This window comes from Gymnodraco acuticeps, unplaced genomic scaffold (genome assembly GCF_902827175.1).
Source record: "Gymnodraco acuticeps unplaced genomic scaffold, fGymAcu1.1, whole genome shotgun sequence".
Classification (NCBI taxonomy): domain Eukaryota; kingdom Metazoa; phylum Chordata; class Actinopteri; order Perciformes; family Bathydraconidae; genus Gymnodraco; species Gymnodraco acuticeps.
Window position 1 is genome coordinate 629,191 of NW_022990966.1, and position 26,846 is coordinate 656,036.

The 26,846-nt window shown below is 40.7% G+C and overlaps 2 protein-coding genes across 3 annotated transcripts in view; both read right to left on the minus strand.

Annotated features, from left to right (window-relative positions):
• Positions 1–10,045, minus strand: part of sptb (spectrin, beta, erythrocytic) — a 51,232-nt gene extending 41,187 nt beyond the window's left edge. Inside the window, exon 1 of one of the 2 annotated variants that reach the window (XM_034235246.1) lies at positions 9,868–10,045. In XM_034235246.1, the coding sequence (XP_034091137.1) occupies positions 9,868–10,015 (148 nt within the window). In that variant the 5' untranslated portion in view covers positions 10,016–10,045. Of the gene's footprint in view, positions 1–6,333; positions 6,981–9,867 lie in introns of those variants that run through there. The other variant, XM_034235245.1, reaches the window with a different exon arrangement.
• Positions 10,046–16,304: 6,259 nt separating this feature from the next.
• stard9 (StAR-related lipid transfer (START) domain containing 9) overlaps positions 16,305–26,846 on the minus strand; it is a 63,524-nt gene continuing 52,982 nt past the window's right edge. The window contains exons 25-31 of the mRNA XM_034235312.1: positions 25,992–26,091; positions 25,647–25,813; positions 25,440–25,504; positions 24,241–24,443; positions 22,556–22,635; positions 21,995–22,153; positions 16,305–18,546 (exon numbers count right to left, since the gene is read on the minus strand). Of these exons, the coding sequence (XP_034091203.1) occupies positions 18,415–18,546; positions 21,995–22,153; positions 22,556–22,635; positions 24,241–24,443; positions 25,440–25,504; positions 25,647–25,813; positions 25,992–26,091 (906 nt within the window). The 3' untranslated portion in view covers positions 16,305–18,414. The remainder of the gene's footprint in view (positions 18,547–21,994; positions 22,154–22,555; positions 22,636–24,240; positions 24,444–25,439; positions 25,505–25,646; positions 25,814–25,991; positions 26,092–26,846) is intronic.

Sequence of the window (26,846 nt, forward strand, 5' to 3'; positions counted from 1 at the left end):
GTGTGGTATAAAATGCTCTCCTGAACCTATTGAATTTCCTTTCTTTATGAAGAGACTTTCTATGAAGACATCAACATAAAGAAACCTGACTGATAACAAGTCAAATGGAACAACAAGCAGCAGTTGGTAGAAAAGTAGAAAATGATTTTAAAGTCAGAAAAACTAACCCAGTAGGTAATGTGTGTTAAACATCAATAAATATATCTATATGAAGTGTTCGTATCAAACTTGGTGTACAACCAGTCCTTATATATTACTTTAAATGATTTAAATGAAAGCCACACTTTTTCTAAACTTTTTGCGGTTGAACTGAAGCTGTAAAGGAGGCTTGTCTTTTTAACACTTTCACTTTAGGTACTGTTCATAAATACAAAAGCAGTATTAATAGTTCATACAAGGCTTGACCACAACTTTACTGTATGTTTAATGTTTCAGTTGTACTTTGTGGTGCTGTAACAGAAGCTGCCAAGTCTTTTAACATGAATTAAATATTTCTGAACAAGTGCAGCAGTAACTTTTCTGACAGTTTTCCATCACATTGCACTCCTCAACGATTATTTTCAACTTCCCGGCTTCCTCATCCTCCTGCATATCAGTGCCAACCTTACTAAACATTTCTCTGTATCACATGCCTTCACTGTGTAATCTCTCCTCCACTCTTTGACTCCGGTGAAGGCCCAATCACTTATTTATGCTGATGGGTTTTCCCTGTATACAGGCTGATACGTCTTTTCCCACAGTCAGCTGCTCTAACTGGATGTGGACCAGTGCAGCCACACAACCCAGTCTCACGGCATTTCGTGTTCACCAACACGATTTTTAATCTATTGATTCGTGTTCACCAACACGATTTGCCCCTTTTTTTCGTGTTGCACAGCACGATTTTAAAAGCAATGTATTTCTACTGCCTGCAGCACGTCTTTTTCTCCGGTCGGGTCGAGGAAGACCGGAAGCTGTGTGGTTCATAAAAACATGTTCTTACTCAATATCAAGCCACAGTTATTGCTTTTATTTGAAATCGTATAATTTCGGACTTTTGTTGCCGTCTGTGAGGAAAATAAATGGGGCTCAGAGCCTCAGGATACTGAAATCTGTATTTTTAAATATTTTTTCCTTCTAATTCGATATTCTTTTCAAAATAACACACTGTTATTTACTCACCAATAACACACAATTATCCTTGCTTTTATTTATTGGTTTAATTCCATAATCTCGGGCTTTTTTGGCGTCCGTCAGGAACTGAATTTCAAAATAAAAATAACCGGAAACAGACGTAGGCATTTCGAGCAATTACCCAAGATCCTCAGCTATGGTTTTAAGCTCGCTTATTGGATGTTTTAGCCGCAATGCATGCTGGGATTTGGTGTTTATATGATATGAAATCCGCAAAACATTTTAAAAGAATAAAATAATACTTAATTCCGAGCGCTCTTGCTTTTCTCTTTGAAAGTCATCACATAACGGCATTGTAATACACGGTTCGGCTGCATTGTATATTACAGATCTGCCATAGTTCTTTATTTATAGAGCCCTGATGAGAAGACCTTTGGAAAAACTGAGAAAAGGCCGCCGAAACTGAATACTTGACGTGGATCATAAATATATTCAACAATTAAACAACATCTTCAATTTCTCTTCACACAATACGTCTCTCAACACTAATTCGGCTGACTTTTACATTTGATCTAATTCACAGATAGGTTATATTTACACCATAACGGTGCACAGCTGATATAAAAGGACTGTAGTTTTTAAAGATATTACTGATTTTCTTTGAATGTAAGAATGTAAATACTGAGTCTGAAATAGTATAGCAATATGCTGTAAAATTATGTGAAAGCATGCATAAAACTACACATTTTCCGATGTTGTACGAAAACAAAAGTGTCCTACACTAATAATACAAAGTTATTATGGCTGTGTGTACCTTGTGTGCACCGCCTAGTGGTTAAAGCACGTTATTGAATTATTGTGTTTTATTTGATTAAAAACATATTAAGAGTACATACTTTCATAGGGGGAAAGTATAAATATAGAATATAAAAAATCAAGAAGATACTATAAGTGATCTCTACAATAAAACAGTTTAGTGCAGAATGTACAAAGATATTAATAGGAGGAGGTGCAAAACAGAAAAACGAATTAACCTTTATTTAAACATTAAATAACAGATTAAGGTCTTCTTTTAAATAAGAAAAAAACTTTGGGGGTATCTATCTACAGATAAATATTAAGCCTGACAAAGTACTTAACGTCTAATATATTGCTTTCCTGCAATGTTAACTATGTTGAAGCACTTATTTTAACTGATATTATACATATGAATTATACTCTTATGTATGTAGATAGAATAAGAAATGTGCAGAATATGACAGTTTAATGGTGGAGGTACACACATATTGATAGATGTCTTGTTCCACTGTTGAGGAACCTGTGACCCAAGTGTTTCATTCATTGCATAACTACACCGTAGTTGTGTATATGATATGTCAATACACCTTTGAAAATCTTGAAAGGGATGTGCAAAATAGCCATAATATACAGTCTTTAATTAACTATTAGTAGAGAATAACGAGTAATGAATATACTTTATTACTCGTTTCCATTCATGTCAATTGCAGATACATGTTTAGTCTTCTCAAGCACCAACTATCAAATATCTCTCCTAATTGTTGGCACTTGACAATCACCTTACCTGAATGTTACTCAGGTGTAACTAAAGTCTGATTTAAGGGTTGTTTATATTTTACATAATTAATCAGAATCTGCAAAGTAACTCAAATAAATGCAGTGGAGTAAAAATACCAGGTTAACCTCTGAATTGTAGTGGAGTAGAATTACAAAGTAACAATGAGCTGTCATGTGGGTATTAATGCTGCGCATTATGGACACAAGCGATTTTCACCCATTTATTAATTATATGTTTTACATTTGATAACACCAATGTGTTTAATACTGGCAACTTCTAATTGTGGGAAAAACGAAAACGTTCAGTAGAGACGTCCCATAGAACATGTTGCGAAACACAATAGCCAGCATGTGTAGTTCTGGGGGGACGTTCGATTCCAGTTTTGGATAGTCTGGCGTGGTTTCGTTCCATTTCACACAGCTGTTTGACGCTCTGCATAACCTTACGGGGACTGTAGTCCTAAACGATAGCTGGGGATTATGGGTAGTGTAGTGTCTTCGGCCATCCTAAACTCAGAAATGTTGACAATCGCAATGATGCTCGAAATGTCCCTTATGTAAACGTCTGTTTCCGGTTATTTTTATTTTGAAATTCAGTTCCTGACGGACGCCAAAAAAGCCCGAGATTATGGAATTAAACCAATAAATAAAAGCAAGGATAATTGTGTGTTATTGGTGAGTAAATAACAGTGTGTTATTTTGAAAAGAATATCGAATTAGAAGGAAACAAATATTTAAAAATACAGATTTCCGTATTCTGAGGCTCTGAGCCCCATTTATTTTCCTCACAGACGGCAACAAAAGTCAGAAATTATACGATTTCAAATAAAAGCAATAACTGTGGCTTGATATTGAGTAAGAACATGTTTTTATGAACCACACAGCTTCCGGTCTTCCTCGACCCGACCGGAGAAAAAGACGTGCTGCAGGCAGTAGAAATACATTGCTTTTAAAGTCGTGCTGTGCAACACGAAAAAAAGGGGCAAATCGTGTTGGTGAACACGAATCAATAGATTAAAAATCGTGTTGGTGAACACGAAATGCCGTGAGACTGGGTTGGTCCAACAGCCATGCCACCAACATGTGTTCTTGTAAGAGGCAACATCTTATTTGCACGCTTTCTTATAACTAGATGAATTACCTCTGCTTCTTAAATGGACATTCAGCAGAAGCCAAACATTGGATTACAAACATTGGAGGCTGTCAAGGTTTCTCGATGTTGTAAAGAGCAAAGCAAATACAGGTATTGGGACTCCACTAATGTCTGTTTTAAAAGAGAACTATTGCAAATATGAAAATAAGTTGTGTAAAGCATTGTGTGGCATCAAATGGAGCTTTGCTTACAAACTGCCTCAAGTCATATCACTTTAGGAAGTGACAGGTGGGGAGAAAGTGTGAAGTCTACAAGTTTGAAAATATAAAACGCTTGAGGCTAGCTGCTCTATGCTACATTAGCCGCTATTAGCATAACACAATACATTCAAGGACCAGACTGTCAACAACAACGTTGAATTATTGGTATTCTAGGCAGCAAGTCTTGATAAAAAATGCAATATTGTTAGAAATTAAAATCAATGTTTTGATGGCATAAAGTACCTTAAATGTACCTTCAGTTTAAATGCTGTTTTATACTGAAAAACCAGAAAATTATTGTGCACAACCAGTTAAGCTTTTATTCTGAAAATCCGTCATCTCCGGTTAGCATGTGGCTAGTTTACCATTTCTTATAGAGGTTAATTTAGTAGCGAAATGACATGGAGTGATGCACACCGAAACCTACTGATTTTAACACTGCAACTATAGAAGTATTATTATTGCTGAATATTAAATGAAGGTATAGTTTCTTTGAATAAAGTTATTGTTTACAGACGTGGGTAAGATGTGACAACATCCGGAATGACCAGAAACCAAACCAGCCGTGAAGTATTTTCTAGAATATTAACTACAACGTTTAGAATGTGTTAAAGGAAAAGTGATGAAAGACAATATGAGGAGAAGAGTCGTGTTTAAGTATATATTGAATGTACAAAGCCTGAATCCTCTGTTTAACGTAACAACGGACATTAAGATGTGGAGGGCCGACCCGCAGGGAGGAGCCTACAGAAGCTATATAAGAGCAGCACCTGAGCGGTTCGGCCTCTTTTCTCTGCTAGCGAGGGCCAGAGACAGCTGCTTTTCTGTCGGACAATATCCTGTTTGTGACTGTACCACGCTTTTTATTAATTAAAGTACCAATTTGAAAACATCTCAGAGACTCCATTTAGTCTCCTTTTTAAGCTTCTCTTTCCTGGACGCGAGAATAACCATCACAGTTAACAATATCTGTTTAGAGCAATGTTGGATTAAAGGAGTAAAAGCTACATTCAGAATAATCTGAGGGTAAAACTCATTAAGAGATTGTCTTTTTAAACGGTAAGTTATAGTGGAAGAACCGCTGAAGGGTAAATGTGTCATACTTGGCGGAAAAAGGCAAAAATGTCAAAGGTCAGAGGTCAACATCTTACAAAAAAACATGAAAGGACCTGAAAAAAACGAATTTACTGCAAGCATGGCAGAAATACTCTCACCACTGAGTATGTCAAATTCCAAGAAAGACAAACGGAAATGGACGAATGGTTGAAATCAATAAATGCAAAGCGCTCTTTTTCTATGTAATACTTGTTATTGTTATTCTGTCTAACCTCATTCTACAGGCTTGACCAGATCTCCCTAATAACGGGTAAATAAAAAGTAAAAATAATCCCATGAAATGCAGTTGGTGGATCGATACACTTGGCTCCGCACAACCACTCTAATTTGGGAAAGCTTCGGAAGTTTGCTGCTTCACGTAACAGTTGACTCTGCAGTCTTCACAATCAGTCTATACTTTAAATCTAGCAGAGGAAGAAAGAAAAAAAGCATGTTTCCCTCTCTGTTCCTGCAACGTCTCCTCCATTTTCCTGCTCTCACTAATGCACTCCTGTCATCAGGGGGTTGGATAGCATATTGCAAGCTAACAACAATCCACAGTGACGGCAAACCTCTCTCTTAAAACCTTAATAACTCGGGCAGGGAGAAGTAAAACCGCCAGAGAAATTGATTATTTTTTAACACCGCCTACGCCTTCATACAGCAGGATGAAAGGAGGTACAGAAAAACACTTATGCTTTGTTCTTGGGAACAGTTTGTGAAAGGTTAGGGCCATATGGAGAATAGGCGACTAGCTAAAATATTGTTATTATAAAGAAAATGGAGCTCACAAGGGAGCACATAACACTACCTTTGGAGGGAAACACATCACAACCTTTTTAGGAGTTTGCTCATGAATTATTCAAAGCCAAGTCAGTGAACAATTGGGGCAGAGCCACAGCTTCCTGAAAAATAAATAAATTACCACCCCTACTGTATATGTTCAATGAAAGGGGGCTCACACTTTTCACAGTTCTCAAAACAGGATCACAAACTAACCTCAAACCTCCCTGTGATCCCGTCCCACAAACACAGGTTGAGGGTAGGGAGGGGCGTTATTGGAAAAGTGCTATATCTCTCTATCCAATCAGTCAAGGCAGGAGAACATGGACACATACACACACACACACACACACACACACACACACACACACACACACACACACACACACATCTCCTCCATCAGGACCCTGTTACCTTGCAGCTGCCTGAAGCGTCCATCCAGGATGGAGTTGAAGCAGATGTTGGAGGTGCTGTAACTCAGCCGGCGCGCCCGCTTCATACTTTTAGCCGAGGAGGATGAGAGGAGGGCGGGGGGGTGGTGGGGGTGAGAGGCCCGCTGACGTCTGGGGGTGCAGGAGGAGGATGAGGAAGAGGACGAGGAGAAGGTGGGGGGTCCCGCTGGAGCCACAGAGAGCGGGACATGTAGGACTGTGCCGTTCCTCTCCAGTTTGTTGGGGTCGGGGTCCTGCTGCTTCCTGCTGATGCTGCTGCCCCCCCTGGAGGTCTTCCTGCTCTCAGCTCTCTGGGCCCGGTGGACTGGGGGGTTGCTCCTGCTCCGGCTGATGCTCATGCCGACCCGGACAGGGGGCTCCTTCTCCATTAGGGTGTAGGGCCGGCTGGCAGCCTCCTTAGTGCCCCCACTGCTGCTGGTCCGGGGGGTGGGGGTCTCCCTGCTGCTGGCCTTCAGGCTGATGTTGACCTCTCTGAGCCGGGGTTGGCTTAAAGGGGTGGCGCGCAGCAGGCAGGGGCTGCTCATCTTGACCCCGAAACGACAACAACAACAGCGCCTGGAGCCGGCAGAGGAGCTTGGCACTCCACGTCTCTCCTCTTCTCTGTCTCTTGGCTCTCTGTCCTCCTTTCCAGATCCCTCTCGTGTTCACTCCCTCCCTCCCTCCCTCCCTCCCTCTTCTTTCTTTCTTCCTCACTCTCTCCTCACTGCTGCCGTGATGATGCCGTGCCTCCACTCGCAGACGGCACGGGGGCTCAGCCAGCTTTCGGTTTAGACTGGTTTCTCTAGCCCCATCCATGCATACGATATGTTTTCAATACGTCCACGTGCGAGCAAGATTCCCTCCCTCAGCCCAGCACTCCCACACAGTCGGTGCATCACTGAATGTGAAGTGTATCTCCTGAGCCAATAATCCAACATAAAACTGTCCACCTCTTAGGAACGCACCTTATTTTACATGTATGTTAGGAGCAGTGTAAATGACCGGGTATTCGATATGTGCTTTGCCAACATGCTGAGTGCATATTTCTGAGTTCACAAGCTGTAAATCAGCAGCGGGCGTCATTCACAGCCTCTCTCATCTCCTGCCTCTCTCACGACTTTCCTCCCTTCTTCTACCACTCTCTCTTTCCCATTCTCTCTCTCTGACAGGAAACACTGATTGCATTACAGAAACATCAGTGCAGCAGCACTCTAACACAATATCAAAAACACCCACACAGAAGCCTTCACCGCTTAAAGAGACAGAAAGAGACAGAACCAAAAGTGGTGAGAGCGCTGCCCGATAAACATTCTGGACACAACTCTTAACATGTTGGCCACACAGAAGATCGGCTGGAAATCAAAGCTCAATACTTGAATCCGTCTTCACAGACTTTAATGTCTGCGTAGAATCGTGTACTGGTATCAAATCAGACAGTTCTTGAACTTCCTGTAAAGTAAATGCTTAAATTGTATTGAGTCTTAAATTAATAGTATTTATGACCAGCAATTTTTCAGCAATAGTCATTTATTGTAATTGCAATCTGTAATTCCTACCTCATATAAATCAAGCACACTCACATAAAGGTATAAACAGCGGGAAAAGGCTCTGCTCTCTGGGGGAGAACTTCCCCCTCCTCCTTTGAACAAATGAACAAAGACAGTGGCACTCGGAGAGCGGAGACATAGCAAAACCCAAAGGTGCATTCGTGTTCCCCTTCAGATGGTCCCAGTTCTCGAAATGGGAAGTCCTTCTTCCTACTTTGATATGAAGTGTTTAGGATTTGGCGTCATCTAGCATTACTTAACTTAATACCCCTCTGCTCACCTCTGCCTCTATAAGAATGTGATGTATGGCTAAATTGTGTTACGCAGTGAGACTATGTCTGGCAGCTGAGATGATGCAAATCTGCCAGAAAAAGTATAGTTTCTACAGGAGTCCCAAGTGATTGACAGGAAACAATGCATTCACATGACCACAACGTTCTAGCTAGTGTATACAGCTTTCATGTAAGTGGAAGACAACCTAATAAGAAACAAAGTTCAAGTACTTCAGTGCCTTTGAGCATGCTGTAATCAAAAGACTCATTTCCTCTCCACATAGGTCGTTTTTTCTGCCCGGAGTGGTCAATACAGTCTGGGACCTGATCTATTAAAACATGCAGAAGACCACAGGAACAATCCAATCAAACCGCTCTGAAATCTTGAAGGACAAGGATTTGATCATGAAAAATGTTCCTTGTGAACAAACAAATATTTCAAAACAACTTGTCAAAGCAGTTTTTCATTTTCAAAAGAGTATGGGTAAATATCTACAACAGCTGGTCACTGTTGTGTCTCTACTGGGACATGTCTCCATGCTTTAATGTTCAAAAAGCTCTTCATTTTTTCTCATACTGCCTGTACTGCAGCACCTCTTTTCACCCTCTGTCTGAAACCAGAATCTGATGCTCTGATTGGTTAGCTGGCCGGCTCTGTTGTGATTGGTCAACCACTTAAAGATGTCCCGCCCAACATTACATACTGTATGTTGGAGCACAAGCCAATAAAAGTGCTCGTTTTATGTAGTGATGTCACTCTGTTACTGAAGTAAACAAAGGAGTCCAAAGGAGGCGTTTCAGGTATGGGGGGGGAGTGTGTGGGATTAAGCCTTTACAGACCATTCACATACACAAAAACCTAAATGGAAAACCCCAAAAAGCATAATAGGACGTCTGTAAGGATTTTAACTTCAAATAAAAAGTTTGCAAAATGTTACCTTTGTTATGCAACGTTCTTAAACGGCTGCTTGTGTTGAGACATTAAGAGTATTTGCTAAATCCAAAACAGTGTTTGTAAAGTTAACATTTCCTAAAGTTAGGTATTAATAAAACGTTATTTTTTGGTGTCAGTATCGAAACCCAGCTATCATATCCACACTAGTTTCAGAAGATACCTTGAGATTCCCAGTGTTACCCATAATTCCCGTCTCCACAGAGCTGAACTTGTGTTTCTCCACCTTGCCACTGACCTCTCTTGTGTCTAAGGCTTTATGGAAACAACCACGGTGTGGCCATGGGTGTGGCCCTCTGTTCTCCCCCCGCAGAAATGCTGCTATTTAAAAACCCCAAGACCCACAGCTGGAGACCCTGCTTACTAGCTTAGCCCCGAAATGCCAGAGATCTGTGCTATGGGAGGAAGATAGGCAGGGCAGCTGTCCAACTCGCTCAGACGATGGCCATTCTGGGAATGTGCAAGCGATCACAGTTACTTGTGGAGGGTCAGGGCTCAGCTGCTGGAGGTTTGTGACACCACGAGTAACATGTACACACACAACAACCCTGCAGAATGTGAGAGCTTTGAAACTAAATCAAGGGTCACCTGGAGTGTGCATTTTTGACCAAAACTAAGGTCAGTTACACATTTAAGCACATTCAAACCCCCAATAGTTACACTAAATATAGCTCACCTGTCATCTCAAAATGTGTCACCCAAATGCCTGAGAAAGGACACAGCCTGTTTACTATGCACACACTCACCTGCGAGGGCCTTGATGCGCGAGCGCTCAAACAGCCGCGCTGAGCAGTTGTCATTGTCGATTTCCTCGTCAGTGATGTCGAAGCGGGTGTTGATGCGGCTGTACTGCTGCGAGATCTCCGCATTGTCAAAGTCTGTGGTGGAAGTCATGGCGGTGGCCAGCTTGGCGAGCGGCTGAGGGGGGGGGGGGGGGGGAGATGAGTGCAGAGGACGAAATGACAGGATGGATCTGGAATACTGGAGGTAGTCTGAAACAGAGGTGAAAGACAGACAGTAAAGGTGTTGTTTTGATTTATTATAATACCTGGTGTTCAAAACATACGAGACTAGAAATGAGATGGCTGAAGGGAGTAGATGTCACTTTTTTTGATAAGAATGATAATGTTAGGCACAATCTGCTTAATCTAACTTGTGGAGGTTTGATGACATGGATGATTAGCCATCTAGGCCATACAAATAACAATTAATGAGCGACTCACTGACTGCAACTAACATTGACAACACATATTGATGTATGTATGGTGTATTTCTTGATCCATCGTTAATCGTTTTGAGTGTGAAATAGCTTGTTATAATTGCACACAGGGTAAGGTGACATCTAATTGTAATGTTTTGTCTGACGAACATCATAAGGTAAAGTATATAATCCTCAGATCTGAGAGGATGGAAACTGACTATAAAGATGATAAGATTATCAAATGAGTCGCTCTTTTGTTTCTGTTGGTCAAGCAATTGCTTATCCTGGCTCTAAATGACAATTCATTGCAATTGTACATCATTTGAGCCTTGTAACATTCATTTTCTGACACATGACCCACATGGCAGCATGAGGCCTTTAACCTCTACTCAGTGGTTATTCCAGTTGGGTTGTGCTGTAAAAGCCGGTGGAACAAGTGGAAGAAAATGCATTTGAGGACATTGTTATGAACATTTGTCACAGTTTTAAAGACCAACCAATTACCAAGAAACAATAAGCAGATGTATTGATAATGAAAATATGTATTTGTTACCCAAATCTAGGGACAAAACAGGGTAAAAATGACTGATTTGTGAATCAAGCTTTCTCTGTACGCTTCACCATCTCACTGCAGTTTGGTTTTTATTTTGGTGTAGAGTTTTAATGTATCAGCCCCATTGGGAAAGGGGTTGAGATTTGAATACATCTTTGTGATCTCAGATGTGGTTTATGTATATTTGTTTTACACCGAAATCTCGCCTGTAGCTTTCAAATGTTCCCTTTAAGCCCCGTTACAGTTACACACAAAATGGAGATTGTGAGGGGCCTGTGCTCCTCACAATCTCCATTTTGTGTGTGTAACTGTGCTCAACTGTCACTGCAGTGTGTGTGCTCTTTGTGTGTGTGATGGCGGGTTGAAGGGTAGCAGCTCAGATAGCTCTCTATCTGTGTGCAGCATAGCTCTCTTATCATGACACACAGGCGGGGGGGGCAACCCCTCTACTGCAGAACATGACGAAAACGTCTTCTTTTGAATGATGCTGCACACGTAGTTTGAACTGCCAGTGAGTGTGTGTTTGGGGCGTTTACGTTGGTGTTTTCTTTTTCTGAGAATAAGCGCGGGATGCCAAATGAGGCGGGAAATACAACTTGCATTGCTACTGAAGTGAAAATAAATTGAGAAAACATTGCAGGGCCATCATGTAGCACTACAACAGTTGCTGAACACGACATGTTTTTTTAAATATTTCAGATATTTAAGTGATGAAATTAATATTATAATTAGACTACCACACAAAGCCTTTGGGCCAGTCAGCTGCTAATGAAAGCATGTCCTTATTATCATATATTATTTTTCTTTCCCCAACTTTTTTGTAACTGGATTTTAGATTTTATTGTTAGTATAATTGATTTGTATCTCTTACTTTACTTTAATTGTCTGTATCTCATTATCTGCATACTCGGCACCCTGGTCTATCTGTCTGAGTCACATGTAAAATCAAATAAAAAAGTATAAATAACACTTTAAGTAGAAATAAGGCAAATATTTAGCATTTATTCTACTTAATATTTATGATTTTACAGCAGGAGAAAGCAATAGTTATAGAATAGTGGAATATTAAGCAGGAAATGGAAATAATTGACTAAGGTACAAGGGACTCAAAATTGTACGTGAGTGCAGTACTTGAGATAAATGCCGTTAATTTCCGTCCCTGTTGATATGGCTTCACTACAGAGGTCTGTTCAGAGAAGAGGCCCTCAGAGAAGAAGCACATGATGGCAGCCTGCAGGTCTCCCACCTCCTGCTGCTCAGTATCAGCCCTGTGCAGAGGGCTCTTATCGGCCCGGGGACGCTCCACCCACCGTCGGGGATCCCCTTATCACCTCACACACAACCTGGACAGGACCACCGCACAACACACTCAAACTGCACAAACCCTTTTTTACAAAGCCGTATCCACAAACCGTCAGCTGTTTACAGAAACCTTGCAGACTCTAATCATGTCAAAGGGCTGTGTGTCCAAACACAAATTAAGTGTGTGAGCTGGGATTGTACGCAGTGAGAGTTTACTAGGCAGCATTTAGAGCTGTATTAAAGGCAGGCCTCACAGACAGTCCTGTGACAGAGAGTTCAGCGCCTGCCACAGGAAGTGTGTGTCTGTCAATAGTGAGCTGTGCTCTTGTGGTGTCCTTGAAGAAAACACAGAGCTAGGAGAGGGTCACCCTGTCAGCGAGGAGCTCCTTTAATGCAGAATAAAAGTCCCAAAATAAGATTAAATCATAGGCTATCATTAGAGTGCTGAGTATGTGTAAAGGTATGCAAATGCGTACATTGCCTGGTGCACATGCAGATCTCAGTAGAGTCACTACTGAACATTGGGTGATAAATTAATTAGTTTATCAGTCGAAAACAAATCTTCAGAAATTGTGATATTGGTTTAAATTATTTCCATAAAAAATGCAAAACGTGATACATTTCTACTTGTCTTTATCTTATTGGCTATTAAACTGAATGTCTTTGAGTTTTGGATTGTTGGTCTTCACAATATTCCCTTTTTACATTTTTAAGAATTGAGTTCAGATACTTCCCTAATTAACTGAGTAATTAGTAAGTCTCTAAAATGTTAAATATTGATTTAAAAAAGCAGTCAGAAAAAGTATAAAAGAGGTAGTAAAAAGGTTTCTTGGGAAATTATTTAAATAATGAATTGATTATCAAAATGTTTAATTCGTCTGAATGTCTGAATTCTATAAAGATAACATTACCAACACTTAAAGGATGTAATCTTAAAATAACTCATATTATACGTTGTTAGCACTATGAGGTATTGGTAGATGTGGAACAAATAACAAATGTTTAAGTTGTTATTGGCCCATAAAATAAATGATAGTCCAATAATAACGTATTGCTGTTGCCATCACCTCGAGATAAAGACCTGAGCACATGGTCTGCTATTTCATCATTTTGGTGGCTGCACATTGTGAGATGATGACGAAGAAGGGCTGGTTAATTTCCTAAAAGTCTTATAAAAGTCAAAGGGAATAATCAAAATGTCAGATGGATGTTCTTCAGAGATGCCGTTATTTTCCATGGATGGAGCCCTGCACATAAAGTTTGGAGGGAAATTATAAAAAGGTGTGAATTAAATTATTTCACAAAAGATTTTGGAGTTAGAATAATAACATTTCTTGTTTCACAGGTGTTAAATTAAACTTGTATTTCTATGCATTTCCACTTCTTGTGATTTGAATGGACTGCAGCAGCCTCTTTTGTTGATACTCAGAACAGACAAACAAATAGATTCACTGTTAACGTCGAGTCAGCACCTGAGATGAATAATACAACAATGCTCCCACCTGTAAGTAACCTGTGTGCCGAAACATGCACTCTGAGGAGCACAAACACATGATCTGGCTGGGAGTGAGCACATTATACAGAGAGTCCGATGGAGGGGATGAAATAAGAGATGGGTGTGGTGGAGAAGTGTGGCCTACACAGTGTGTGTGAAACTGTAGCAGCAACCTGACTGAGGTCCAGGAGAGAGTAAATCTGAGACATAAACACAAAGTGGACAGAGATCAATATCAAAGAGGAAGAGGAGGAGTACGCATCAAAATGTGCTGCCCTTAAATTCTTTGAAAATGCCAATAACAACATCAAACCAACTACTCCTCATGTACGTTAACAGAATATGAGAAGAGATATGGGGAAAACTGAGCATACAAACTCTGTGACATAATCCATACAGCTATGTACACAAGCTGTGAGAGAAAAAGTTCCTTTGTTGTGGTCAATATTGTTTTTGACTGCAGCGACACTTAGCTGGTAATAAGGGAATCAATAGTAAACTATTCCTGTAGTGTGTTTACACAAAAGCCAGCTCGGCCAGACATGGCGACACACACTCACACACACTTGTCCTTTTAGGGGTCCTTTTATGCTCAAGGAACATTTGATTTATTTGTTATTTCATAAGCTACCAGACTGTTTCCGATCAACGAGGCAATACGCATTGTTAGGTGCTTTAAGAAAGAAGAAGAGGAACAGATGTGAAAATATGGAAAGTATGTGCTTCGCTATCAGTGATGACATCTAACAGTACAAGTATTTTACTCATGAAACTAAGTATACATTTGAGGTGCCTGCACTTGAGTATTTCCTTTTTATGCTGCCATACTCTCCTGCTATTACATTCCTTTGACAGCTTTAGTAACAAGGTCTCTCACGGTTTAGATTTTACATAAAAATGCAAGATAATGTACACTTAAGCATTCCAAAAGTATATAAAAGTCCTTAAAAAACTGAAAATAGCGGACAACTGGAAATCTAAAATGTTACATACACCATCATTAAAAAATAATAATACAATAAGAGGAATAGTTAATATAATAGTAAGTAGCTACAGTATCAACAAGTATTTGATTTTTTGTCAAGTGCAATTTCTATTCAGTACTTTATAAATAATTAAGTATTAAATTGTATTACTGACAATTTTACTCTCGTAAAGTATCTCAAAAGTGTTTCCACCACTCCTTGGCATTAGAGATAACTTTTGGAGAACGACCTTCTCCACGCGCAGACATGCGCAGTGACGTCATTGTGCGCACTTTCAACGACTCTCTGCTCAAAACACTGAAAGATAACAAATTGATAACTCAAAATGTGACTCAAGTAAAACCAAAGAAACGGGAGTATGTTTAAAACCAGGGCACATTTCTTAAAAAAAGCTTTTTGGAAACGACGTCACGGTCAAACATGGCAGCCCGGTCCAACAGGTGGTTTGGAGGAAACTTGTGCCTCCACTTTAAACAACGGAACACTATAGCAGGCTAATGGAAGGAGAGCCTGTCAGTGACCGCTAACAGAAAGTATTTGGCCAAAGATCAATAACTTCATTTAACAACAGCGCACTTACTGTTGCTTCTGGATGTTGTCCTGTCCGAAAGTGTTTATGTTGAGTCTTCTTCCCTGCCAATAAAGCAATTATAATCCCATTGAAGCAGCGGGGGTCCTGGTCAGAGCGGGGGGAGGTCTCCACAGCGCGAGGAGGTCCTGCACGGGGGACGAGGGAATAGGGGTTGTATAGGCGCCGCGCGCTCCACGGTCATTCCCGAGAGCCAGAGTCTGACCCACCCTGCCGGGTTAAAAATAAAGTGGGCGCATCCAGTACATGATCTGAGCGCGCAGGGGACGGACATTCCTGACTGAGCTGGTGACTCTAAATGGCAGAGACACTTGTGATCTCTTGTACACCACCTCCCCCCCACACACATACTATGCAGTCCACCCGCCCCACCGGGATCTAATCGCACACACAACACCCCTCTCAAAGTGTCACCTCCACTGCTGCCTCTGCGTACCATTCACATGCTGAACACAGAGCAGAGGCCTGCAGGCAGACAGATCCTGGAGAAAGAGCCTCACATTACAAAATATACCCATCCATTACAGACAGTGGGGAAACACCTGTCGGATAATCAGTGGGGGAAAGCAAAAGTACTTAATAATATATTTAGATGTACTTCACTGGACTGATGGAACATGTGGAGGGAAAAACACTCAAAACACAAAAATACTTCTCCACACTTTGTGCTTAAAAGCTTGTGACAAGTTTCCACAGGATGCATTGCAGGCTCCTTAAGTTAAGATATTTATCACTATATAGAAACAAATATAAACATTTCAGAGGCATAATGTGTTTTCTGTCTGCATTTTCATGTTATTTAAACACTGCAAATATGTAAAATGGGAAAGAAGAGTATGAATCTTAGCAAGCATGGTCAGCTTTGGGTAATTGACAGTTTTCGATACTCTGAGCTTCAGACACTTTAAATCAGCACTGAAGGCACAGGGGCTCAATACTCAGGCCTACTTACACTAATTGCAAATGATTAAAGTAAGGGATTCAAGACTCTGATATACTGTTGACATGTAAGGAGAATTATTCAGAAAGATGGATAAAAAAAGAGAAACACTTCACTTTAAATATTTATTGTATTCGTTAAAAACACGCAACAGGAAGCAAGGCGTTTATAATGAAATACATTTACAACACAAAGTCAAAACATAAATAACATGCTTTTTACAAAATGAAATGAGCACTTGGGAACATATAAAAAAACATAAAAAAGAAATCATTACAAAAAGTCGTCACTGTGTTCCTTCCCTGCGTGTCCTCAGTACTTGTGTCTTTGGTTGCCTTGGGAACATCTTTGGTCTCAAACTGAGCGCTGCCAAAACGGTCCTCCTCCTCAGACTACTGTAAATAATATGGCTTCATATCTGGGTACGGCTGACCCAGTGAACAGTGCTGCCTTCGATCAGCGTCTGCATAGCTTTTAACTACAAACAAAAACACGTTTCAAACACGTAACGTCAATAAATGCATTAAGAGTTTTGTGCAAGCAGCTGTACAGTAAACACAGCACCATGCTGTGCTCATAACACAAATAAAAACTCCATCACTATTATAAAACATATTCAACAGCATTTCTCAAACGGAAGGCAAGAGGAACAAAATAAATAGACTTCAGAAACAAAAAGGCGTTAAACTCAGCTTTTAGATTCAGGTACCATATTGCGGTCATATCTTAATGCGGCTTTTACAATTAAGTTAAAGGAGGGTACTGTTCGTTTTAGAGCATCATTCCTGGATTGTCTTGTCTTTTTCTCTGGATTATTCTTGCTGAAGGACACAGAATGAACCAGAGAGCTTTGGTTTCTTTTTCTAACCCACTTTTTAGGCACACAACTGTTCTATGACTTGTTTTCCTGCAGTGAGTTTGGTCGAGTGGTTTCAAATGTGCAGACGAACACACATACATTACATATAACGGATAAAGAGTAAGAAAAATGGTTATTAGGATTCCTTCAATACACCACCTAACACATAGCTTAGGGACTATAGGAAAGATATGGGGAAATGAGAAGGGGGTGTGAACCTTATATTTACATATATTGTCAAGGAAGAAAGGCACTCCCCCAGGGTTCTTAGTGTTTTGTTAAAAAGCTGTCTTTTTATTGTAACTATTCATTTTAGAGGCATATATAAAAACAGTGAAATAAATATTTGCCCTGCTCAGAGTAACTTACTTTTCCCCCTCCTCTCACATTTTTCTGACCTCTTCTCCCCCTTAATATTTTCCGGTCCCTTAAATACATTTGCCTTAATCCTTTTGCTACAAAAACGGATGAAGGACAATGAAATGGTTATTTCCTGCAATAAAATAATCTTTTGTGAGTGGTTGAATATGCTTGAGGAAATAAATACATATACTGTAACAAATCAGGGTTAAACAAAGTTTGCAAATATTTCCTTCATATGTTTGGATGTGGTTTTCCTTCCGTTGACAATAATAGAATATAAACTGACTTTCAAATACTTTCCCTTGTAAGTACGTCTCAGTCGTTCATTTCATTGTCATATCTGACAAATCCCCTTCATCATGCATCTACGCTGACAGAAAACATATAACAACAACAAAACTGTCTGTATTCATCTATCTTATAGCGATACAAAGAAAGTAAACACTAGTCAAATCCCACTTGAGTTGTAAATGAACAATCAGTGTAACCTTGTTGACCGACTCTTTAACTTCAATTTAAAGATTGTCTAGCTGTGACTTTGTTTACAACAATGTGGAGGTCCACCTTACAAAATGGTAGAAATCAAGACTCCATATTGCAAACAGGCATTAAGGGCTGATACCTATTAGATTATTATAAAACGATGTCATCACATAAATGATGTTGAAAAGTTGGATCAACTTTGTAGAATTGTAGCCTTGGATAATTAATTAAAAAAGCTGTCTAAATCTAAATGCAGTACACTAAATGTGTCCTATCTTTGGTCAAATAGGTGTATGATTGTTACAAGCTCTTATGTACATTACAAATACAAAAATACAGTTTCAATATTTTATAAAAAATACCTTCATATATAAAAAAAAGCTGCTTCAACTTTGTAACTGGGAATCAATATACATTAACAGTGCTTTTAGAGTATACCAGAACAAGTCAAGTAAACAAATCTCAGGTGCAAATGTAAAAGTCAGACTAACTCTAAGCTGGAGACGGTTTTAGTCAAAGTGCTCACTGCTGAGGCGTCTTCATGAGTACTGTGGATTTAGTGAGGAAAACATCCAGATCAGCGACGACAGCTGCATGTCTCCTGGCAACAGTGTTCAACAGGCGGGGGGGAAAAGATGGAGTCCCTAGGTCCACCTGGAGAACAACAAAATGATACGGCAAAGATTCACTTCACTTTACTACATTAACATTAGGGCTGCAACAAACGACTAATTTGATAATCGATGAATGAAACGATTAATCGACTATTCGGACTATTATGCCTTGCACAATTTCTCAAGCGCTCTTATTTAGCCATCAGCTTTTAGATTTAGCTTGAGGTTGTTTTAGGCATGTGGAAACTAACAATGAAGACAATAAAGATGAATACTTGATTCAAAAATACATATATTATTAAATTAACTAAACACATTTTGAACAAAATTAACATAGCTTTTTATTTAAATAAAATAAATAATATTTCACATCAAAAGAAACAACAATGTTTTAACAAATCGTATTAAATAATGTGATGATAGAACTGTAAACAGAATAGCTGAAACTTTAACAAAATAAAGAGTAACTCTGTTACCTCTAATCATTAACCCATGTTAATGTAGTTAACTCAGAGTTAACTCCGTGTGTTGCTGCTAGCATACCTGACGTGGAAACGTTGCTCGTGGATGGGGCTACAGAGCTGCTAGAAAGACAGTCGAACCCGGTGCATTTCTCCGTCTGAATGTGGAGCGCTTTTGCTAAATGTTTAGACAAATTGACATGCTAAACTCTTATTGCACTATTGGCAACGAGCATTCTCCTCATCGAGACGGGTAAAGTTTAACCACACCTCGGAGCGCGTTCTCTCCGCCATCTCCGCAGTGTGTTGCTGCATGTCGCAGCTGCGTGTGTGTAAACTGCCCCGCCCCCTCGCACACAGACGGGGGAGAGAGATCTCGTCTGATCGAAAATACACCATAGACGCATTTGTTTGTCTTTTTGCATGTTAGAAACGAGTTGGTGACAGTAAGACTGCGATATAATGTTTTTATAGCAATAATACATGACATATATTTTTTAAATGTCTCCAGTACCGATAAAAAGACCGATAACGTTGGAGCTTAACAGTGCGTAACGGAGCGTCCACACAGCAGCGTGCGTTGACGCTTGGAGGTGGGCGTATCTGAAGCTTGGGGATTTTTTGCGAGCAACGCGACCAACAACCAATCACATGAATCTCCCGCCCCCGACATACAAAGCAATAGCAAAGTTAAAACGAAGTAAACTGGATATAAAATCCCCAAACAGGCGAAAACCTTCCAGTTTCATCCACTGTCTCTGCCACCTCCCTCCATGCCTCGCTCCTCCGGTTTGTATCCCGGTAGATGAACAGAGACTGATCATACAGCACCGGGTGATTCACTACCACAATAATGAATTTTCCCTCCATTTTTTGGAATATGAGGAAAAGACCTGCGTAGTCTCTCCCAGCATACACGCGGTTTTGATTGGCTAGCGCTTGTACTGGCAGATTTGCATAAACGGGATTTCATTGGCTGACGCCTCCGTCGAGGCGTCAAAAGTTGAACATTGCTCAACTTTTGAAGCCAGCAATGCTCCACGTCGCTTCCCAAAATGCAGTTCGGCTAAAAGTGACGTCACCCCATTCAAAGTGAATGGGCAGAAGCGTTGGAAGCTTCAACGCACGCCGCTGTGTGGACGGGCCGTTAAACACACGTGATGACGTCACCAACGAATCGACGACTGAATTAGTTGGCAACTAATTTGGTAATCGATTTTAATCGATTAAGTCGATTAGTTGTTGCAGCCCTAATCAACATGTGTCCCCTCTGTGGAAAGAGATTCTGAAAGTTTCAGGAAAAAAGATTCTCTCTCTTTTTGTCCTGATCCATTTCTATAAAAACCTGTCTGAAAATGAGCTGATCAGATTTTGGCCACTTTATGATGTCATAACGTTTTTTTGGCTTGTGTAACTATTAGCCAATCACCAACCAAGGTAACCCCCCCCCCCTTATCACCTGAACAAGAGCACTCTTAGCCGCTTTCACACCAAGTACTTTGCCGTACTTAGTACCCCAGGGCACTAAGTACAGATCGCGTTCACACCGGAATAAGTTCCCTGAGGGAAGATTACGCTAATGAGCCGCTGACGTCACTTCTTCTTCTGCTTTGGGTTTACTGGCAGGCCGCAAACAACTTCACGGCGTATACTGCCGCCCGAAGTCCCCGACCGGAAGTAGAAGCTGCTGGGACTCCCAGCAGCTTCGACTGAAGCTTTCCGAGTAAATGGCCAGAACGCCGACACCTCCTCATCACTCCACCGCTCCCATGTTTTCTTTTGTGTTGCCATAAGTTATTCTCTCTCCGTTGGTGCGCAAGGCTAATGCTAATGCTCATAATGCTAATGCCAAAAATACAATGGCAGAGTTTTACAGGGCGTGGTTTGCAATTCGCCCAGCCAATAGAAATTGGTACTTTTTTGGTACCACCTCTCTAGCAGGCACTAACAATGGGGGTAAAAGTTCCCGGCACTAAGTACTCTTTTTGGTGTGAACGCAACATAAGGGGTACTAACGGAACTAAACGGGAAAAGTACGGGGAAAACAGGGAGTGAACACGCCTATTGTGTTCTTTTTAACCAAATATCTCTCAGAGGGGCATGGGGAGGGGCTCCTTATTTTCATCTAAAGTAACAGACAGAGAATCAGCTCTTTGGAAACAGGGCTGAAACAGAGGGGATGCTGCAATAATCTGCACAAACACTTCAGAGACATGTTTTGTATATATATCTGAGACCTGTAATATATTGATGAAAAACAGTATAATAGGGGACCTTTAAATTGAGCCTATATGGTCATCTTGAATCGGCCCGATTATGGTTTTCAGATTTTCCCTTTCCTTTAATGTGTTACAGTATATAATAATAATAATACATTTGATTTGTAAAGCACCTTTCATTGCTAAAAGCAATCCCAAGGTGCTAATATATAGGACTCCTGACCTCTTATAAATTGCAATTCACAAACTACTGGGCTGTGAGGTTATTAGCTGTTTGATGTGTATCAGATTTCCATTACCTCCCCTAGGAGGTTAGGTTTTCACTTCAGTTGTTAGTCAGCAGGATTACATTAAACTTGGTGGGAGGATGCAACAAGGCCCAAGGAAGAACTCATTATATTTTTGAGCAGGAACATCTGTGATTGTTTTTTGTTCTGGCAAATGTCCAGCCTGCAGAAGTGGAATTATCATGTGGGTGTAGAGTACTGATGTCTGATTTGCTTCTCTTAGCTGGAGTCTGGGGAACAAATGCTCTTGTACTTAATCTTATTGCCATACAAAAAGCCATGCATTGCAAGTTTGTTGAATAATAATAATAATGAATCAGCACTTTCACATCCGCTCTTCGGAGGTTTGCCTGGAGTTAATGTTAATTTAGAAAAAACCTGTGTCTGAAACATTTCCATACGAGTGTTGAGACATTAACGAAGACCATCTATCTATCTATCTATCTCTTAAAATGAGATGTTGCTAGCGAGCCCAACACACATATCAGCCTGCAGATTAGTTTATAGCTAGCATCGCTCACCTGCAGCAGGTAGATGACCCTGGTGGCTTCCTGTCCGTTACGTGTAATTGGCTGCAGGACCCAGCAGCTGGGCATCATCTCCCCCCGAACGGCGTCCACACTGGGTCGAGGCAGAGACTCCTCGAACACGGACTGCAATGCCAGCACGCACAAGCCACCCTGAGGCAGAGAGCAATATAAAAAATCATCAATAAAACAGGCAGCGCAGCCTTTTGATCAGCCAGGAGAATCTGACACTGATAACCAGCAGCTGAGTCACCCTCCGCCTCAGGGGTATTGTTTTTTGTATGAGCATGAGTACGGCTTAAAGAGTATTTTCTACATGTTGTGGATGACAAACTCAATGCTACGCTATTTATCATGAATTGTTCTTCATTTAAAAAAGACAGCACTGTATCCTGTGTTCCAGCCACACTAATATGACACTTAACAGAATGTTATCCATTTAAAGTGAAGCGTGATTTTTCTGTACAACTATGCTGCAAACACCCAGTGGATAATGAACAAGTGTGACCAGCAGTAATCATAGGGACGGCTGGTTTATTTTGCAGCTGTGCTTACCTGTTTGGATTCAGTGCTGATGCAGCAGAAGTCCCGCGGCTGGCTGAGGTGGCAGGAGGACGGATCTGTTAGTATATAAACTGAACAATAACACGGAGAGAAGTGTCAGAATGTGTGGAAAATAAGGGATGAAACCTTCAAATAAAGCAAAATATAAAATAACCAAGGCAATGGAATAACAAGTTATTGCTTAACAAGGTTAGAAAGGAATTGATTTCACAACTTCAGAGAAAAGGCAAAGTTCTGCAGATCTCTTATGATATAATCTACGTCACTGTGTAAACACAAATACTACTTTTAATGAGAGCAGAGTCGATGACGTAGGAGAGGGCGATGATGCTTCAAACGTATTTAATGCATCATAGCGCAGGTGTGAGAATAAAGCTGGACATGCTATACGATACAGTAGTCAGTGATGAATGGGACTGTACTCTACTGTACTATTCATAGCTAATGCATGCAGACGCAAGACTTGGAGCAAAAATACGTACAGAAACAGCTTGCAAAGATATAAATAGTTTGGCAGCAAAACAAACTTGTAAATACCTTTCTATATTTGTATTCTTGCAACGACACAAATATGATAAGGTCGACTCTTTCCTCACATGCTTCAGAGATTCTCCCATTGCAAATAACTTATTTCACACTTTCTTGAGGAGTGTGTTATCTTACTGTTTAATGTCTACTGATTATAAAAATATACTGGGATGCAAGACATTCACTCACAACATTATTAACATCTCACATTTAAGCAACGCTGTACTAACCAGGGGAGGAGCGGTCAGATATATGAACTCAGTAAAGGTAGTATTTCTACTATGCAAATAAACTCCTTAACAAGTGAAGGCACTGAGACATATTGTTACCTAGGGAACAGTATGAGTATAAATGAGCAAAATGTTCTTAAAGTGAAAAAAAAAAGCTCAATTAAAAAGCATTGAGCATATATATTATATAATTAACTATTACAATGATTAATTAACTTTTAAGCAGAATGTTACTTTTGTAGATGGATGAGATGTGGCTTATTCAATCATTTAGATTAATAATCCCTTAAAATACTGTATGTTTTTGTTAAATCTTAATTTATAAAGAAGTTAGTTACTATATTTGTCAGATAAATGTGGCGTAAGTCCTGCAGAGTTGTAGCGGAATAGACATTTAAAGTGGCATAACACAAAGATAATGAGGTAAAGTACATCTACTCTAAATGTGCACTTAAAGGTGGGGTAGGTAATTCACTTCAGAAACACTTTTTGTTATATTCCATGGAATGCTCTTAACATCCCGATAGCAATGAATATATTAAATGCTTTGACAATAAATACATAAAACAAATGTCATCTCTGGAAGCCGTACTGTAAAAAGCACGACCAATCATCTGAGCCGGCCCGGCTAAAGTAACTGGATGGCCTACCTGCCTGTCAGCCTTCCATCTGTGCACAAACTTATCTCGTGCCCTCATTGGTCATGTGTGCGTTCGTGTGTGTTGGAGGAGGGGCTAAGGAAGTCTGAAGGAAGGGGCAGATTCTTTTCGGCTGCGTACTTTCAAATTCTAGCGCACTCGAGCTGGTTTCTCCATTCTTACCTACCCTACCTTTAAGTGTAGCTCTTGACTTAATTTACTCTGATACATTGCTCCACCCGTACTGTACCATGTGTGGATTTTGACAGAGCAGACTCACCCAGCTGAGTGCTGTCATCTAGTGGTCGAGTCCACACAGAGCGCACGGACTGATGGAACATGTGGCTCCTCGACAGCTGGCGGATTATCTTCCACAGACTGAGCAGAGGTCTGTCCAGCTCCCCGGCTCCCAGGAAACTGTGCACAGACGGGCTGGTGGAGGGCTTGTAGAAAGCCTGGACCCCTCGTTCTTCTCCCTGGTGCCTATATAAACACAGAGTAAAAACACTTGAAAATTAATGATGTTTGTGATTTAAGATCTTTAATAATTCCTCGACTTTGCAGCTGATTATTCTCGATAGAGACAGTCCTTGTCTTATTTTGTTCAAAGGCATTTACTCTTCCCCACCATCCACCACACATCCTCTACAATGGCCTTCTTAACCCTTGTGTTGTGTTCAAAAGCTGTTACCGTTCATGATTTATCTCAGTCCAAAACACAAAAACAAAATGACTATCATCCAATATTGTTTTAACTACATCATAACTAACTTATAATGCATTCATAACCGTACAATCCTGTTGTAATTTAACGTTATGGCCCCAAAACACATATTGCACACGTGCATGTGTGTGTTCAGGTTCAAGTGTTAGTGTACATATTCTTTGAGAAAGGTGGAGTTCCCGTGGGGGGAGGGGGCAGAGGGAGGGGAGACCAGGTGCATGTTGCGAACAATTATTGTTACAGTGGATGAAGGAGGTGGGGGAGGGGTGTCTAAAGTCAAAGATGAATCTTGATTGGGCCAAATTTGACCTCGAGTCACCCACAACAATTCTGCTGAAGACCAAATTATATACTTTTTTTTTTAGAGACCTTCAGACTTGGCAAAAATTGTCAAAAATCAGTTTTGTAGTGTTTATATAGCTGTTGTGGAGGATATCATGAAGCCTTGTTCCGATAAAAAAAACTAGAGCGTAGTTATTATATAATTTTAACTTGAAACGGGTCACGGGAGACCCGAACACAACATAAGGGTTAACATGAGGCCCAAAAGTAACCAGCTTAACATAGCATTCTTTATTATATATAATGAATGTACTAAACTTTCTTTAAATAAACCTTTAAACGTTCTTATTTTGTTTCACTGCGCTGTATCATCAACTAAAATCCTAGCCTACATTGTACATTTAGAAAAGTAAGGCGATTCTGAATCTGACTCAAAGGCAGATGAGTCTATCAAAGAGAATGACTGATCATACCTCCAGCCTGCCGTGGCCTTGCCCATTAGCAGGTTGCTCAAATCTCCAGAGGAAGCTAGTCGCACCTGTCGAGAAACACATTTACAATTCAACCTGAGGCAAACATCTGAGAGAGTAGTCAAAAAAAGGGGCAACCATTATAAAGATGAACCAATTACAGTGAAATCCAAAGCACAAAGAAGTCATTTAAATGTAAGTCTGTGTCACCTCAGCCAGAGCTCGACCGAGGAGACTGGATGTGATGTCTTGATAGGTTGAGGATATGGAAGAGGAGGAGCCAAAAGAAGCGGTGCGTTGGCGTGTAGTTGTGGGGGATGGAGATGAAGTCATGAGGGGATCAAACCCGCTGACAGGAGGAGGCTCAAGACGGACATCTAGAAAAGACGTGGATGTTAACATGGAAGTTCAATACAGAGAATGTACAGTGTTTAGTGATGCACTAGTCACAGACGGGGGATACATACTTTGGAAAGGATCTCCAAAGTCTTTGTGAATCAAGAGTGGAAGAGTGAATAGTGAAATTGGGTGTTATGATCATAGTCCAGTCCTTACCATGGGCAGACAGCCAGGCTCTCTGTGACTTTACACTCTGAGGACCACATATAGGAGGACGTGTCCTGACCTTCAGCCCTTCATCCTGTACCGCTGTGATCTGAAGGAAATCAATAATGTCACATTTATCTGCAGCTCATTCAAAAAGAGAATGACGACAAAACCTCAAAGAAGATACTTGCAGTGTAACTACAATCCAAGATGTTCCCTTAACAGTTACTTTAGGGTTAAGACTAAGTATTTAAGATTTAAAGGTCCCCTATTATACTGTTTTTCATCAATACATTATAGCTCTCAGATATGTACAAAACATGTCTCTGAAGTGTTTGGCTCCAAACACCAAACAGGTCATTGCAGCATTACCCATAATCCCCTTATAAGTGCTGATTCTCTGTCTGTTACTTTAGATGAAAATAAGGAGCCCCTCCCCACGCCCCTCTGATGCGGCTTTCACACCAGCGCTTTTCCCTTTCTAGCTCCGAGCGGGAGCTTTTCTGGTTCAGCTCTGGTTTCACTTTTCTGCTCCCGCTCTGTTCACACCGCCCAGAGCTGCCGCTGCTGCGTCATGACGTCACTGTTTACGTGCCTGCTTCATAAAATCCAAACCGCGCGGAAATCCCTCACATCGACAACAACAACAATGGCCGATTGTATTGAAGCACTGTTCGCTTTGGTTATCCTCTTACGAAACGAAATGGAAGGCATCGGACGACTTTACAAGGGACAACTTTACTTGGAACTTTACAAACATCACACGCAAGCATTTTGTTGTTGTTCAGGAGGCTGATCCCGCCCATGCCCCTGTCCTCGACGTAAGAGAGACGTAAGCGATGCCGCCTCTTAGCTCCGAAGCTC